This window comes from Panicum hallii, chromosome 4 (assembly GCF_002211085.1).
Source record: "Panicum hallii strain FIL2 chromosome 4, PHallii_v3.1, whole genome shotgun sequence".
NCBI lineage: Eukaryota > Viridiplantae > Streptophyta > Magnoliopsida > Poales > Poaceae > Panicum > Panicum hallii.
Window position 1 is genome coordinate 47,607,862 of NC_038045.1, and position 15,580 is coordinate 47,623,441.

At 52.0% G+C, this 15,580-nt stretch overlaps 3 protein-coding genes across 4 annotated transcripts; 2 read left to right on the forward strand and 1 right to left on the reverse strand.

Annotated features, from left to right (window-relative positions):
- Positions 1-3,053: 3,053 nt before the first annotated feature.
- On the forward strand, positions 3,054-5,192 carry LOC112890843 (galactoside 2-alpha-L-fucosyltransferase-like). 2 transcript variants are annotated; one of them, XM_025957708.1, is made up of 2 exons: positions 3,054-3,225; positions 3,348-5,192. In XM_025957708.1, exons 1-2 carry the CDS (start codon positions 3,066-3,068, stop codon positions 4,829-4,831), a joined length of 1,644 nt encoding a protein of 547 aa, XP_025813493.1. In that variant the 5' UTR covers positions 3,054-3,065; the 3' UTR covers positions 4,832-5,192. The 2 variants fall into 2 exon arrangements, with proteins under 2 accessions (XP_025813493.1, XP_025813494.1); XM_025957709.1 differs by having other exon boundaries at positions 3,351-5,192.
- A 1,445-nt stretch (positions 5,193-6,637) lies between these two features.
- On the forward strand, positions 6,638-8,643 carry LOC112890705 (galactoside 2-alpha-L-fucosyltransferase-like). Its single transcript, XM_025957557.1, has 2 exons — positions 6,638-7,047; positions 7,150-8,643. Exons 1-2 carry the CDS (start codon positions 6,768-6,770, stop codon positions 8,604-8,606), a joined length of 1,737 nt encoding a protein of 578 aa, XP_025813342.1. The 5' UTR covers positions 6,638-6,767; the 3' UTR covers positions 8,607-8,643.
- A 3,345-nt stretch (positions 8,644-11,988) lies between these two features.
- On the reverse strand, positions 11,989-13,050 carry LOC112888487 (peroxisomal multifunctional enzyme type 2). Its single transcript, XM_025954708.1, has 4 exons — positions 12,727-13,050; positions 12,535-12,595; positions 12,354-12,453; positions 11,989-12,249 (listed from the first exon to the last, which is right to left on the reverse strand). Exons 1-4 carry the CDS (start codon positions 12,850-12,852, stop codon positions 12,168-12,170), a joined length of 369 nt encoding a protein of 122 aa, XP_025810493.1. The 5' UTR covers positions 12,853-13,050; the 3' UTR covers positions 11,989-12,167.
- Between the last annotated feature and the right edge of the window lie 2,530 nt (positions 13,051-15,580).

A 15,580-nucleotide genomic window follows, 5' to 3' on the forward strand; every position in this document is an offset into this window, starting at 1 on the left:
GCCAATTTCTTGTCTAGGGCTGGGGAACCATGGCGGGAGGGAGAGAGGACCAGAGAGCTCGTGTGAGAGACAGACCGAGAGAGAGCGCGCGAGTTTCATTCCCTTGGCTTGGACCAAAGGATTTCTTTCCCGTGAAATACACATACATTGTTTCCTTTCCTCAGGATAGGAACGATGGTTTCCTGTATTCCAAACACCTATCTTACTTTCCTTTCCTCTGGATTGAATTCCCACGAAATTCCTTTGATTTTCCTACGTTCCAAACATCCCCTTAGGCGTTTCTGCTCTTTTTCTTTACGGGTCCGCCGCTTTCAGCAGCGATTGCCCTGTGATCTGAATCTGATTAGCAGGGCGCAGTCTGTCAGGGGCTCAGGGCATGTGGTTTGGTTCGCGGCACACAGCAGAATGTTGGATGTGGATCAAGATCTGGAGGTGATGGATGGATGAGGCGGCGCATGATGTTAGATTCCGGCGGTCGCGTATCCTAATCGCCTTTTCGCGCCACTGGATTGCCGGGCACATGGCCAGGGACAGGGATTTCTTGAGCCACTCTGCGCCCCCCGTCCTGGGAAACCCAAAACAAAAACCAAAAGCCGGGTCGGCACTCGGCAGGGCTATTATTGTATCCGGTCCGCTTGCGGAAACGAAAACGGGCCACATGCGACGACCTTGCTCCTAGTACAGGAGAGCCCCGCCCGCCGGCGCAGCTGGCTCAAGTCGACGTTCCGGCCGGCCAACTTGCAGTTGAAGATGAACTGAAGCCAGCGATCTGCGCCAGACGAACCGCAGAGATTGGGCCCGGAGGCGAAGCTGAGCGTGGCACTATGCTCGACGCGGACGGCGCTGGTGCCGAGATGCTATTTTCAATCGCGTCAGAATTCCTGTTGCTTTCTTTCTCTCTCAAAAAAAGAAAGAATTCCTGTTGCTCCGAGTGCCTAGACCCTACAGTTTGACAAAGCCGGTATAGCCGAACGTGCTGCCCCGCCTTGTCTCGCGCGCCGCGGGAGGCAGGGCGTCGGTGTTCGGACGTGATTGGTTCGGGGCCGCGCGGTTACTCCGTCCCGGCGGCCCCGCCTTTCGACCCGAGCGCGGTCGCCTCCGCTCGCCGCGGGTGGTAGGAGGAACTCTGCTCGACCCGGCGCTAGTGTGCCATCACCGACGCGCCTTTACTCTCGGGCGCATCCGCATGTGAGCGCTGCTGCGTCTCGCACATGGTGGTGGCCGGCCTCGGCCGGGGATCGCCGGCTGGGCGGGCATCGCTGGGGCTCACGCGGTCCTGTGTCCTGCCTGTCCGGTCCGTGGTGGGTGGGTGGCCGGCTGCCCGGCGCCATCACCCGGTGGGAGAGGGGCGAGGAGCCGGAGCGGCGAGGCAAGGTAACATGGGGGACGGCCGGCAGGTGGGCGCGCCAGAGTTGGGGCCGTGGTGATGGGTCCGCCGGGCCGATCGAGCACGGTCGTCGAGGATGTCCTCTGCTTGCTCGCCCGTCAGCCAGCGCGCCATTGTCTTGTCGACGCTGACCGGTGACAGCGTTTGCAGGCAGGCAGGCAGGCCGGCCGGCCGGTTGACCCACCCGCTCGGTTCCAACGCTAGCTAGACTACCAAGTCCAAAACATGCGGCCCAGCTACTAGAGCTTGGGCCAGAAGCTGGCCCGTGGGCCTTCAGTGCTGTTCAGCTGCAGCTGGTGCAGCCAGTTGTAGCCCAAAAGAAGGCCACCACCAGCCATGGACAACGATCAGAAAACTTGGAGTCCGTACACAAATCAACTTCAAGTTCAGCATAAGGCTGTAGCTAGAGGATAGCATTGATCTTGATGATTGGATAAGGAAGGCATAACAATACTTTGAAACATTTGAAGATCCAAATGATGAAAGGGTGAAAACTGGTGTCATGTATGTCAAGGACAGAGCCGAGTATTGGGTGCAAACTTGCAGTGTGTAAGCATCGTGGTATGTTTCATTGCAAATTCTATTTGGAGGCATGTTCCCATTTATGAACGCATTCCTGGGACATTTGCATGCTCACTAGCTAATAGAATTCCCTTTTTTCATGTGCTATGTGTAGGATTTGGAATGAATTTAGTTAGCTGTGAGTTATACGCCGAGGTGACTCTTAGAGGCAGGTAAAGTCACAGGTGTATTGAATTTAAATAGAATTTGTTTGAGTTGAGATCTGAAATTTATGAAATGTGTAACATGGTCCACGTCATTGGCAATTCTATTTTGGGCATCTGGGTACTGTGGACACGTCGGAACATCCATTTGTAGGGTTGCTTTAGATGTGCTTTCCATGGCGCTGTTTGACCCATGCTCCGATAAATACTCCAACATACACAAAATTATGCACCGGACAATTCAGTCCTCGAAAAAGTTTTTGTCTAGCGTGTTTTTGGAATTCTTTGCATATCAATTCAACAAAGCATATGAAATGAACAAGATCACATGCTGAACCTTTCAGTCTTAAATTTTTTTGCAAGGTTGCGCGGTGGGTTCTCCTTGCATACAAGGGCCTGCTAATTTTTAGTTCCTTACTTTTTGTCCATCCAAACAAGATCTAAGTACATTTCTTTCTATGCACCTGGATAACATACATTTCTAGTTATGCACCTGAGCCAGCTGCATAGCTAGAAACACACTCAGTTTGGGAAGAAAGGAGTAGTAACCGTTGGATGGAGTACTTAATAGTCGAATTAATCAATATTTTCTCAAAGTTGACAAAGACATTTCAATTCACATGTACCTTTGGTATAGGGTCCAACGTGATGTCTATATGTAGCAGCATTTCAAAAATCCATACTTGTTAGAGCATTCAAGCACGTAAACGATAAGAACATCTTAATTACTATATATGATTGTTCTAGGTTGCTGCATCGTAAAGAAATGCTAGTTTCAGACTTGCAGTTGACTTGCTTTGCAATACAACATTCTTGGCCATCACTTCCGCAAGCCAAGAAGCATTCAGGTATTCGGTCTCTCTGCGCTGGGCACCGTGAGCGATGTAAGAAGGGAGCAGCGGCGCTGGCCGGAGATCGAAGAGGCTCGGCGGCCCATGGAGGCGAAGACGAAGATGGAGAAGCCGGTCGGCATCAAGCGGTGGAGGCGGGCGGTCAGTGCCGTGCTCGCCGCCGTCGTGGTGACCGCGCCGCCCCTCGTCATACTCCTCGGCGGGCGCGGCTTCAGAGCGCCGGGGGTTTGGATCCAGACCGCCATGGCCGGCTTACGCAAAGGTAAGCAATTTAATCATCATCCTCCGTAAATTTATTAGCTTGATAACGGGCATACTAATCATCATCAAACGCTTTAGTCGTCCTTAACCCTGTTTCCTTATTCTGAGATCACTTGTTTTCAGCAGGTTCTTCGAATGATCCCTCCCTGCACCACAGGACAGCGCGCCACGGCGACAGGCTTCTCGGCGGCCTACTAGTCGACGGTTTCGACGAGGAGTCCTGCCACAGCAGGTACCAGTCCGCCGCGTACCGCCGGAACCCCGGCCGGCGACCCTCCCCGTACCTCGTCTCCAAGCTGCGGCGGCACGAGGCCCTGCAACGGCGGTGCGGCCCGGGGACCGCGGCCTACGGCAACGCCCTAGAGCAGCTCAAGTCCGGCAGGGGCGTCGCGTCGCCGGAGTGCAGGTACATAGTCTCCCTCCCGTACCAGGGCCTCGGGAACCGGATCCTCGCCGCGGCGTCGGCGTTCCTGTACGCGCTGCTCACCGGCCGCGTCCTCCTCATCGACCCCAGCGACGGCATGGACGGGCTGTTCTGCGAGCCGTTCCTCGGGGCCACGTGGCTGCTGCCACCAGGCTTCCCGGTGGCGGGCTACGCCAGCTTCACCAACGGCACCGCCGAGACCTACGGGAACATGGTGAGGAACAAGGTGATCGGGGCCGATGCCGCTGAAACGCCCGCGTTCGCGTACGTCTACCTCCACAGCGACGCCAGCGCCCACGACAAGAGCTTCTTCTGGGACGAAGACCACCAGAGGCTGCTCCGGCGCATCCAGTGGCTGGTGATGAGGACGGACAACTACATCGTGCCGGGGCTGTTCCTCGCGGAAGCGTTCCGGGGGGAGCTCGATGCGATGTTCCCGGAGCCGGACGCCGTGTTCCACCACCTCGGCCGGTACCTGTTCCACCCCAACAACCACGTCTGGGGCCTCGTCACGCGCTACCACGACGCCTACCTCGCCGGCGCCGCGCAGCGCGTCGGCATCCAGGTGCGCGTCTTCGGCGCCCAGCCGGACTCGCCGGAGCTCCTGGAGCAGATCACCTCGTGCACGCAGAAGCACAAGCTGCTCCCCGAGGTGCTCGCCACGGGAGAGCCGATGCCGATGCCGCCGCCGCCACTTGCCAAGTCGACGAAGGCCGTCCTCGTCACGTCCCTCAAGCCCTGGTACCACGAGCAGCTCAAGAGCATGTACTGGGAGCACGCGGCGGCCACCGGGGAGGTGGTGAGCGTGCACCAGCCGAGCCACGAGGGGTACCAGCGCTTCGGCATCGAGTCGCACGACCGCAAGGCGTGGGCGGAGATCTACCTGCTGAGCCTGGCCGACGCGCTGGTGACCACCAGCCAGTCCACATTCGGGTACGTCGCGCAGGGGCTCGCCGGCGTGAGGCCGTGGGTGATGTACAAGCCGGCCGGCGACGGCGCGACGACGGTGCCGCCGGACCCGCCGTGCGGCCGGGCCGCGTCGATGGAGCCGTGCTTCTTCGCGGCGCCCAACTACAATCTCTGGAAGGAGCAATGGCTGGACGCCAGCGCGGTCGTGCCACACGTCCAGCGCTGCGCCGACTTCGCCTGGGGTGGCCTGATGCTGGTTGGTCGGAATGAATAGTTTTGAACTGCTACTGGCCGTTTCAAATCAAATTATACATCTATCAAGAAAAATCAAAATGACCAATAATTTAGAACAGATAGAGTATTTGTCGAGGATGTACTAGGTGACGATTACGAAGATGACTGTATGGCTCCATGTTTATGTACTTTGAAGAAGCCAATGCTTGCATTGGTTTCTTAGGATGAAGATTCGTAGCGGATGGATGGATGGATCATTATCTGTAAATTTAATTGGTTGCGAGTTACATTCTCATCAGTTGCATTTCAAACTGCCATAGTTGAAATGCTGAATACACTTGCATCGCTAGATCTTCCAATGTTGGGAAATTTGCACATATTGTTGTGCTGGACAATAGCTATAAACCAGTGCATTGTCCGACGAAGCCTCCGGTGTGTACATTTTTGCCTTGTTTTCATGTGTTCCGAGTGCTGCTTGTGTTTCCCAATTTGCGGTTGTTGTTTCCGGTTGTGATCAGGGTATTTAAAGTGACTCTGACACTCGAGTTTGTAGCCCTCAGATTACCAACGGCTGGCTGAGATCATAATCAGATCTACTGAGTTGATTTGGGTGTATGTGTGTTCAGAGTTCATACCCAATTTTTGACACACATGGGATTCGGGTAGTTTAACCATTCTGACACCCGAAATTCTCAATGGGCTCGGAATCATACTGGGCCGTAAAATTATGGGCCGAGAAAAATATTGCAAATAAAAATAACAGATCCACATCAAACAAGAGAAACCTCATGACCTGGGCAATTTTGTATTAGCATAGAAAGTTGCAAATAACAACTGTATGGATTACATTGGGCCCTACTTCATACTCGAGTTCAAGAACACCACAAAAACCACATTGCCCCACACCTGGAGCCCTACATAACTCCTACCTAAAAAGATAAGTTGAAGGATGACCTGAGTAGCATGTATCAATGAAAAACTCTGTTTCAGAAACATACGAGGATGAACAGATTGCCCAGCTCGTCACCTAGTTAGTACACATCAGAGAAACTACACAGCAAACGACATTCAGCAGACTGGAAGAAAAAAGAAAAAGAAAAAGACGAAAACAATTGTTAGCTCCCAACAGTATTACCCAAAACTATTTCCTCCGGGCAGATGCTCCTGCCCTTGCATCATCATTACCACCAATATTGTCGTTAAGTGCAGGTCAACAGAAATCTCATCCCATTTTTTCTTTATCTTCTTTAGGTATGCCTGGGGACCTCATAATCTCAGTGATCCAGACTTGGGGAGTGCTGCTAAATCTGATCTTTCAAGTAAAGTAGACGCCATCATGCCTTTGTTTTCACCAATCTTGACGCGGCCTAGTAAACGCAGTTACCAAGTTGCATGCTGGTCTAGTGGCTTAGCCGCTGCGGTGCTTGTAGTAGTTTTGCACCCCGGGGTGCTATTCCCAAACGCCGATTTCGACGCAGGGAACCGCTGGTTAAATGACGGCCAGTTTGTTTACTTCGTCGGAGGACGAACGGGAGGCCGGCCGGGTCGCCGGAGACTTCGCCGTCCGATGTTCTACTGACACGGCGCGCTGTAAGTTGAGTGAGCTATGAGCACATGCGTGGCGCGTCGCTCGAGTTCTTGTAGAAAATGCATGTCGGCACCGTGTCAACTTACTGCATCGGACGACGGTATTATGTATCAACAACTAGTTGCTTGCACTTTACCTCACCAGTCACCAGGCAGCGTTCTCAAGTCTGGAGCGTTAGGCGTAACCCCTGTCGATCGACTATAAGAATCAGGCTAGTAGAACTCCAGTGCTAATCTGATGGTGATCGGCAGGGCTACGTTGGCGTGGACTTCGTGAGACCTAATTAAACAGCCACCATACACTGTGGACTGTGGAGATAGCTACAGCCACAGCCCACAGTGCAAGTGAAGCGGTAGCTAGCTAGCTAGCTCACACCAAGGTAGCCGAGATGGACGCCGACGTCGAGACGCGCAGCAGCGCGGGGGCGAGAGACGAGCCCAGCGGGTGGCTGGGGATCGAGGAGGCCCCGCCGTTCACGGGGAAGAAGACGGCGGCGGCGGCCAAGCAGGCGGCCGCCGGCGTCAGGCGATGGAGCTCCGTGGTGAACGCCACGCTGGTGGTCCTGATCATGACCGCGCCGCCCCTGCTCGTCCTCCTCGGCGGCGGCCTCGGCGCGCCGGCGGTGTGGATCAAGTCCACCCTCGCTGGCATTGGCTCACAGTCGCAACGAGGTAATAAGGTAACCTCCTGTCTGTGCTGCTCCCACTGCAATGCCCCAGCAACCATGTAATCCGAGCACTGCGTGTGTGTGTTTTCAGTTGCGGAATCGTCCAAGAGAGACGTGCTTCTCGGCGGCCTGCTGGTTCCAGGGTTCGACGAGCAGTCCTGCGCCAGCCGCTACCAGGCCGCGTACTACCACAAGAGCATGGCGCGCCGGCCGTCGCCGTACCTCATCAAGCGGCTCAGGGAGCAGGAGGCCCTGCAGCGGCGGTGCGGCCCGGGCACGGAGCCGTACGCGCGGGCGTCGGAGCGGCTCCGGTCCGGGCAGACGGACGCCCGCGACGTCGACGGCTGCAGCTACCTCGTGCTCATCTCGTACCGAGGCCTGGGCAACCGGATGCTCGCCATGGCGTCGGCGTTCCTCTACGCCCTGCTCACCGGCCGCGTGCTCCTCGTGGACCCCGGCTACGGCAACACCCTCGCGGACCTCTTCTGCGAGCCGTTCCAGGGGGCGACGTGGGCGCTGCCCGCCGACTTCCCGCTCGCGAACTTCAAGGAGCTGGGCGAGGACGCGCCGGAGAGCTACGGGAACGTGGCGGTGAACCGGAGCGGGTCTGTCGCCGGCCTGCGTTTCGTGTACCTGCACCTCGACCACGCCGCGTCGCCGGCGAGCAGGCTCGTGTACTGCGACGACCACCGGCAGTTCCTCCACCGCGTGCAGTGGGTGATCATCAGGACCGACCAGTACATGGCGCCGGGGCTCTTCTTCAACCCGGCGTACCAGGAGGAGCTCGGCCGGCTGTTCCCCCGCAAGGACTCGGTGTTCCACCTCCTGTCGCGGTACCTCCTGCACCCGACCAACGACATCTGGGGCATGGTCATCAGGTACTACAACTCGTACCTGAGGAACGCCGACGAGCGGCTGGGCATCCAGATCAGGGTGTTCGACACCAGCCGCAAGCCGTTCCAGAGCGTGCTGGACCAGATCCTCGCGTGCGCGTCGCGGGAGCACCTGCTGCCGGCGGTCGCGACCATGGGAGGAGCCGCGCCGCCGGCCCTCCCGGCCGCCGGCGCGAGGTCCGTGGCCGTCCTGGTGACCGGCCTCAACTCCTGGTACCAGGAGAGCATCCGGGAGGTGTACTGGACGTCGGCGACCGCCGGCGGCGAGGTGGTGAGCGTGCACCAGCCGAGCCACGAGGAGTACCAGATCTGGTTCTACAGCAAGCACGACATGAAGGCGCTGGCCGAGATCTACCTGCTGAGCCTGACCGACAGGATCGTCACCTCCGGCTGGTCGACGTTCGGGTACGTCGGGCACGGGCTCGGCGGCCACACGCCGTGGGTCATGTTCAGGCCGATGAACTACTCGGAGCCCGCGCCGGACCCGCCGTGCACGAGGGCCATGTCCATGGAGCCGTGCTCCCACGGGGCGCTCTCCTTCGAGTGCACGAGGAAGGAGATCGACAAGGTGATCGACACCGGGGTCCTGCTGCCCCATGTCCGCCCGTGCGAAGACATGTCGTGGGGACTCAAGCTCAGAGATCCGGCTGTCGGAAACAAGGTGTAGAGCCTTTCATCACATCATAACGCAGTTGAGACCGTCACTACTGTGTTTTTGTCATTTTTTGCCGTTTCGGCGGGCTGTACTACATTGTTCGATCTTCCTTTTGCTATACCATACACACAGCTCATACTTCACCTGTACTTTGCTTGCTGTCTTTGAAATGCAAGCGAATTCTTCTCTTCGAAATGCAAGCGAATTATTTGAGCGAGCAGTCCGAATCATTTGTTTTCTGACTCCATCGGCACATCTCTAGTAGTAAACGCTAGAACTTTTCAAAAAAAAAAAGTAGTAAACGCTAGTACTTACTACTCAGTTGCATGTTTGGCTGTTTCCTTAACCGTTAATGGCTCTGACCATTAGAATCTGTCAGGGGCACTCGCTGGTTCCCTCGCTGCCTTGCAGGGAGCCATTGTTAAATGACGGCAAGATCTGTGGAGTCACTGCGCGCGGCCAGTCGCGAGCAACGGGTCGCCGCCGGCACCCAATGCAGACGAAGTAGTTGCGTTTACTTCGAGATGCTAGCGATTTACTAACCGGCGTCGTCGATGCCATCAGATGCTAGCTGATGAATCCGGTGGTGGGGTGCAGGGTAAAGCCGGTCCGGCCACATGTCGCAGGAGAACACATATCTGACTATGAAAGTGTTACTACTGTGTTAGGCAAGTTAAATGGCATTTAGAGGCGCTTCTTAATGTTACAGAAACTGAAAGGGATTCAGCACAGGCATTTTCTGTAACAGAACAGAACCTGATAGTGCCGGAGGCCTTGTATGTTGCAGGAAATGCACACGCATCTGGCACCGCCAGATTAGCATGTTACTACCTCCTGCTAGACACTCGCACTCGCAATCATTCAGGTCATTGGACTGTATGTGCTGAAGGTAAACGCATGGCGCATGCGAGTTAGCCTCGCGCCTCATGTCCCGGCAGGTCACGCATTAGGCGCATCGCGCGGCCAAAAAAATTCTCCAGCAACGGCAGCAAGCCCATGAACCCTCTGTCTGAACTCGGCGCCGCTGTTAATTGCCTTGTAAAAATGCACCTCAGCGATCGACGGTAACGGGCATCAAGCACAGCTTGCAATCTGAACTCTGAAGGGCCCATCCGGACGGAAACGGTTACTCTGCACGACCGTAGAGGGACTCGGCATCCGGAATTCCGGATGGGCACAGAGCATGGATGGGCATGATTTGATAGCAACAATTTGCGCTGCACAGAGACAAGAACGAGAAGAAAAAACACGGCACACAGCTCAAGGAGAACGGGATTTATCATGCCGCTGGAGATGCACCGGCCCATGATTCATGAATCACGATCAGAATAACAGAACAAGAATATATGGTAATCGGTTCACGAGAACATTAGTCATGGCGCGAACAACAGAATATGGATTGTGTGGAACGGATCATCAGTAAGACAGTAACTGAATGAAAATATCATTTGAAGTGCTGAAAGATCCCAAACCAGTCGAGTAAACTGAGGATAGAAATTTTTTCCTTCACATAAATGTAAATCAAATGCATCTGTAACAGACCTCATAGAATCTTAAACAAAGTGGATATGCACCAAGTAATCTTAATGAAACAGGATACAAGAGTTACACAACCAAAGATGGTTGAAATACAAGAACCGAAAGGTAATCTATCGATAAACCCAGTGAGTTAGCAAACAGAAACACTTTCTATACAAGAGAGATGTTATCTCTAATACCTAACTCCAGAAACTCTTTTTAGTACAAACAGCTCTTGATCAGCTGATACAGGCTCTTCCAATCTACAGGTACAATCCAAATAAAGCAAGACTTGTTGCCATGAATTTTTTGTCAGTTTCTAGTAGAATATGTGTACAATCAGATCATAATTGGGACTGAGTTGTGATTGGTGATTAGTTTTCTGTGGTCTGGTCTGACCGCAGGGGGCCATGACTGTGCCCTGATGCCAGTGCGGTTTCTGTTACCATGGGCAGTTGGACCTGTAGTCACACTCAGTTACCATGGGCAGTTGGGCCTGTAGTCACACTCAAGGATGTATGCCGTATTGGCTGAACCTTGGAAACAAATACTGTGTCTTAGTGTTGGTGTCGTTTCTTGTGTGGTTTTGAACTATTGTGATCTTGTGTGCTTCTGTGTTCATTCATTTGACGCCATCAGCATAGGTCGGTAATATCAGTATTTTTTCACAAACGACCCACTAGCCGAGTTGGTTAGCTGGATTCAGTAGAACCTCCCCAGGTCCTGGGTTCGACTACCCGTGGGAGCAAATTTCAGGCTAGGGTTAAAAAAATCCCCTCATCTGCCTTCACGCTAAAGCTCAAAGGAAGGTCCGGTCCGCTCTTGACCCGCTCTCACACGGGTAAACGGCACGGGCTACCGACCCCTGGGTTTGGGTGGGGCAGGGGATCGGGGATTTTCTCGATCTGCATGAGAAGACCCTTTTCTTACTCTTAATGCTTGGGGGGCGGCTTGCCCCTCGCAGATCGAGTTAATATCAGTATTTTTTCTAGCATTGTTCACATTTTTATTCCCGTAAGATCTTTTTGCATACATAGTCAGTAATAGAAATTGCAGGAAGGTATGCATATCCTACTGTCTCTATCCTCCATCCCAATTGAATAGCGTGTTTGAAAAATGATTGTATATTACGACCAAATGGTTGGTTCCTTAAACAGGGTCCGAACTAGTAAACAGAAATGAGTCAGCCATTTTTTTTGTGTTTTGGGGGGGGGGGGGGTATCACTGATCACTGTACCAGATAGCTTTCCATACGCTCAACAAGAAATAGCTGGACGGGCTTGTAGACCAAGTTTTATCTTATTATGAAAATAATTTATTATATATAAATTCAGAACTTCCATCATACTATGTTAGCTTGATTTATATTGGTAAGAAATGTCAACCATCACTGGACCATATATTCTGATCGAGATCAACAAAAGAATTCAGTTTCAACTGCTCACCATATGATCTGACTGTCCTAACCTATACACCATGGATGCAACCTTTCTTAATGAACTGCAGCTAAATTAGCATACAGACTATCCCAATCTTTTGCCATACTGATACGCCCAAAAGCTAGTTTTTACCAGGTAGCCAAATTTACAGAGTCAGTTCTAACTCCATATGTTTTGAAGTAGTAACCAATGAACAACGTCAATCTCAGGGCCCTAGCAGAACTATAATACTGTAATAGATTGAAATTATGCGAATATACAACTAATGTAAGTTATGTAACTCAGCACAGAAATGCAAAACATGCCATTAAAGTTATGCCAAAATTGTTACATGATCTCTCTCAAATTAAGGACATCACCACTGAAGGATCACCAGGGACGTCAACTTAGCATCGGACCATATCGTAATGGAGCACAAAAGCAAAGCAATAATCACGAGAAGTGAACATTGAGCTCAATTTAAGTGATAGATTAACCAAGGCATTATCCAAATTCCATTGATAAAGACAGATCATCGTGTGTTGTTCATGTATTCCACTCATCCTATCAGGTACATAGTGGTCGAAGCTTGGAAACTTTATTATCCATCCGCACCCAAATAATGCATTCTAACCTTCTACAGCTTCGCTGGCTTGGGGAAGATGTCAGGGGTGAACTTCTGCGCGGCGCTTATGCTCCCCTTGATCTTAATCGCCCCTCTGCATAGCAACACAGTTTATCAGCCAAAAAAAAAACTCCCAACAATATCCTAAATCAGGAATTCAGGATGAAAAGGCAAAGACTAGTTTTTTGCTCCACTAACCGGATGAACGCAATCTGCGGGTTAGTCTTGCCTGTGGCGATTGCAAGGAAATCGTTGTCGGTGAAGGAGAAGGTAGCATCCGGCTTCCGCTGGTACGGCCCTGCGCATCAGAACCAAATCTTTCAGAATACCGATCTGGGGAACCAAAATTCAGGCCGAAGGACGACGGAAAAGGAGGGACCTTTGGTGACCTCGCCCTTCTTGAGGTCGACCACGAAGATCTCCTCGTCAACGCCGAGCTTCTGCAACGCACAGGAATACAGGATCAGGAAGGCCGTCGATCTGGTCGGGGTTTCACGCAATCTTGGCTTGTAAAGGAGGAGAGATTCACGGGAGATTTGGGAAGGGGAGAGGGGGAGAAGGGGAGGCTGACCTTGGGGGCGATGTTGAGCTGGTACACGAGGCCGACCTTCTTGATGAGCTCCTTCCCGGCGTCGGTGGCCAGGTGCAGGCGCATCTGCTCCAGGAGCTGCGCGGACTTGAGGCTGCTGCCGTCCATCTCAGCGGGCGAGCTAGCAATAGGATTAGCAGCGCGGCGTGCAACAGAGATTGCAGGAGGGAGATGCGAGAAGAGGAGAGAAGCTTGTTCGGTTTTGTGGGGGGGGAAGTCGAGTAGTTGCGGGAAGGAGAAGGCAATCAATCGGCTGCTCCCGGCACGAGTACGACTCCAACCGCCCCGGAGACGTGCCGGCACGCCACGCCACGGTGGCTGGGCGGCGGATGCCCCGGCCCTATCCGGGTTGTTGGCAGTTGGCAGTGGCAGAACGGCGGTTGCGATTGCATAATTTTTGAAACAATGTTGCGATTGCATAATTGCGAGGCTCCTACAGTCCTACTGTACTGTTCAACATTTGGAATTATATTGGACTGTCCACTCGAAGGGTGTATTTTTGTGGTTTTACTTACTGGGGGTTGATTACTGGTATTATTCGTCTTAAGTTTGGTGAATGTTTGGATTCGTAGCATGCTTGAAGTGATGTGTGATTTGACGCACTAAAAGTAAGCTTAAATCAGTATTTTGAAAAAGGGAAGAGTTTGATTATTTTTGGACGGGTGAACGATAGCTAGCTGTTCCTAAGCTTCCTGTACATTTTGACCGACGAGGCGCACTGAGGTAAGCCCCCAAACCTAAAAGGCTAAAGTCCCTCCAAAAACTAATCCGAAATCCTCGCCCGTTCAATTTTTCTAGTATAAATTTGGGTGATTTACAGATAAGCTAAAGTGCGGCTGCAACACTAGTTTGAGTTCCTTATAAAAGAGAGAGAGAGAGAGAGAAAACTCGAAAAAAAAAGAGAGGAAACATTAGCTTGAGTTGAGCCTGCTGCCGTGCTGCGTTCCTTCCTAGAATGAACCGTTGTCCCCGGCCCAACCGAGTAGCCCCACGCCCACGAGGCAGCTCAACTCCCCCCACAGGCCCAAGGCAGCCACTAGGCCCACCGCAGGAAAACGAGCCCAACCTTCCCCAAAACCCATGCCGGTCGCGCCGCCTCTCGTCGTCCTCTCATCGTCCTCCGTCGAACGGGAAAGTCACCGCCTGAATCCGCCACATTTTCCTTCCCCCGCCGCCGTACACACGCAGACGCTCCTCCGGCATCCCGGCGTTCAACTCTTCCGCTTGGCTACGGGCCGGGCTCTCGCCTCGCGTATCGAACGCGATGTGCGAGGAGCGGAGTCCCCCGGTCGGATCGGAGGGGCCATCATGTCGTCTGTACTCGGCTACTCGCTCCCCTCTGCTATGTGTGTACACTAGGCTCGGATTCTTGTAGAAAAGAGAGAAATTTGAATGTGCAATGCTTACTACAATACAGCGGAACATGCAAATGTAGATGCAGTCGTCCGCTGTCAGTTCTCAATTGGAGTCCCCCGCAGACCATCTGCTACTCTCTTCATGAAAAATTATGAAGTTAATACGCGGGCAAACCTATGAAAAATTATGAAGTTAGTACGCAGTGAGATTTCCAAGAAGACAAAATTTTATGAAATTAAAAGAAAAATCACCTGACTTTTGTCAGTAACATGAGCGACATATCCATTATGATAGTGTCATAGTGTGCGCGGCTGTGCCCAGTCGGGGCTAGTGTGTTGTGATCGTGCGGATGCAAACGAAGATGAACTGGGACGTGATGCAGCAGGTAGGCATACGAAGGAAAATGAAGATAGGATGAAGATAGATGAGAAAGGGAGGCTCTAGACTGTAGGATGTATGAGAATTGATCGGATTAATAGGATAGATAGCCAAGAAATTAATGTTTATTTATTTGATGGTTCTTGTAAGAAAAATAATCCTTAAGCCATTGTTTATGATTTTTGTGAATGAATAATATCATAACTATTGGAACTAATATTTTATAAAGATATAACTCTGAAGGTGTTTGTTGGGTTCCACGGATGATATGGAAGCCATTAAAATAATCAAGTTTGAAAAGATTCGCAAAGAAACAAAGCAAAACAAGTGACACATGCATTTAACTGATTCATTCGATCAGAGCAGATAAAGCACCGAATCAATCGGTGATCATAGACAGTAGAAGGAGAAGGTACTGGAGTGACCGATTAAATCGGTGCTCAATGAAATGGCAGTGATTGAATTAATATATGGGCCTAACTAAATCTCAGTATGAAACATAACAGATTAAATTGGTGCTAAGTGAAATGGCGGTGACCAAATTAATCTATGGGCCTGGCTAAATCTCAGTAAGGTACTAGAATGATGGATTAATTTGGTGCTTAGACTTATAGCACTGACCGAATTAATCTGTCAACAGTCAGTGACCATTAAAAAGGTGACCGATCAATTCGGTCATGGGGACTATACATGACCGAATTAATCTGTCAATGCTACATCCGCAGCATAAAGAGCAACGGCTAGTTTTTTTGGTTGGGGTTATAAATATCCCTCCACCTGGCCATTTCAAGGGTGTTAGAGCTTGGAGAAGCTATAGGCTTGATTCCCACACACACAAGTGCTCTATCCACCAAAGTGCTCAAGAGAAGATTAAGGCAATTAACATAAGTCTTAGAGCTTGATTAGTGCTAGTTTAGATCTCTTAGCGCATTGCTTTAGGTGTTAGCTTAGAGTTAGGCGAGGCTTTAGGTGTTAGCCTAGAGTTAGGCGAGGCTTGGACACCTCACTGCTTTCGGTGCTTACGCGCACCAAGAATTGTAAATCCGAGGCTTGTAAGTCTTGCGAGACTCTACAACCGAGTTTGTGGAGAGGCCGCTGGTGC

Excerpts from the sequence above, each read along its gene's own strand:
- LOC112890843 (XM_025957708.1), top strand. The coding sequence starts at position 3,066 with ATGGAGAAGCCGGTCGGCATCAAGCGGTGGAGGCGGGCGGTCAGTGCC. Across the intron at positions 3,226-3,347 it reads CATGGCCGGCTTACGCAAAG|CAGGTTCTTCGAATGATCCC; the intron begins GTAAGCAATTTA and ends ACTTGTTTTCAG.
- LOC112890705 (XM_025957557.1), top strand. The coding sequence starts at position 6,768 with ATGGACGCCGACGTCGAGACGCGCAGCAGCGCGGGGGCGAGAGACGAG. Across the intron at positions 7,048-7,149 it reads CATTGGCTCACAGTCGCAAC|CCAAGAGAGACGTGCTTCTC; the intron begins GAGGTAATAAGG and ends TTGCGGAATCGT.
- LOC112888487 (XM_025954708.1), bottom strand. The coding sequence starts at position 12,852 with ATGGACGGCAGCAGCCTCAAGTCCGCGCAGCTCCTGGAGCAGATGCGC. Across the intron at positions 12,596-12,726 it reads AGCTCAACATCGCCCCCAAG|AAGCTCGGCGTTGACGAGGA; the intron begins GTCAGCCTCCCC and ends TGTGCGTTGCAG. Across the intron at positions 12,454-12,534 it reads GAAGGGCGAGGTCACCAAAG|GGCCGTACCAGCGGAAGCCG; the intron begins GTCCCTCCTTTT and ends TCTGATGCGCAG.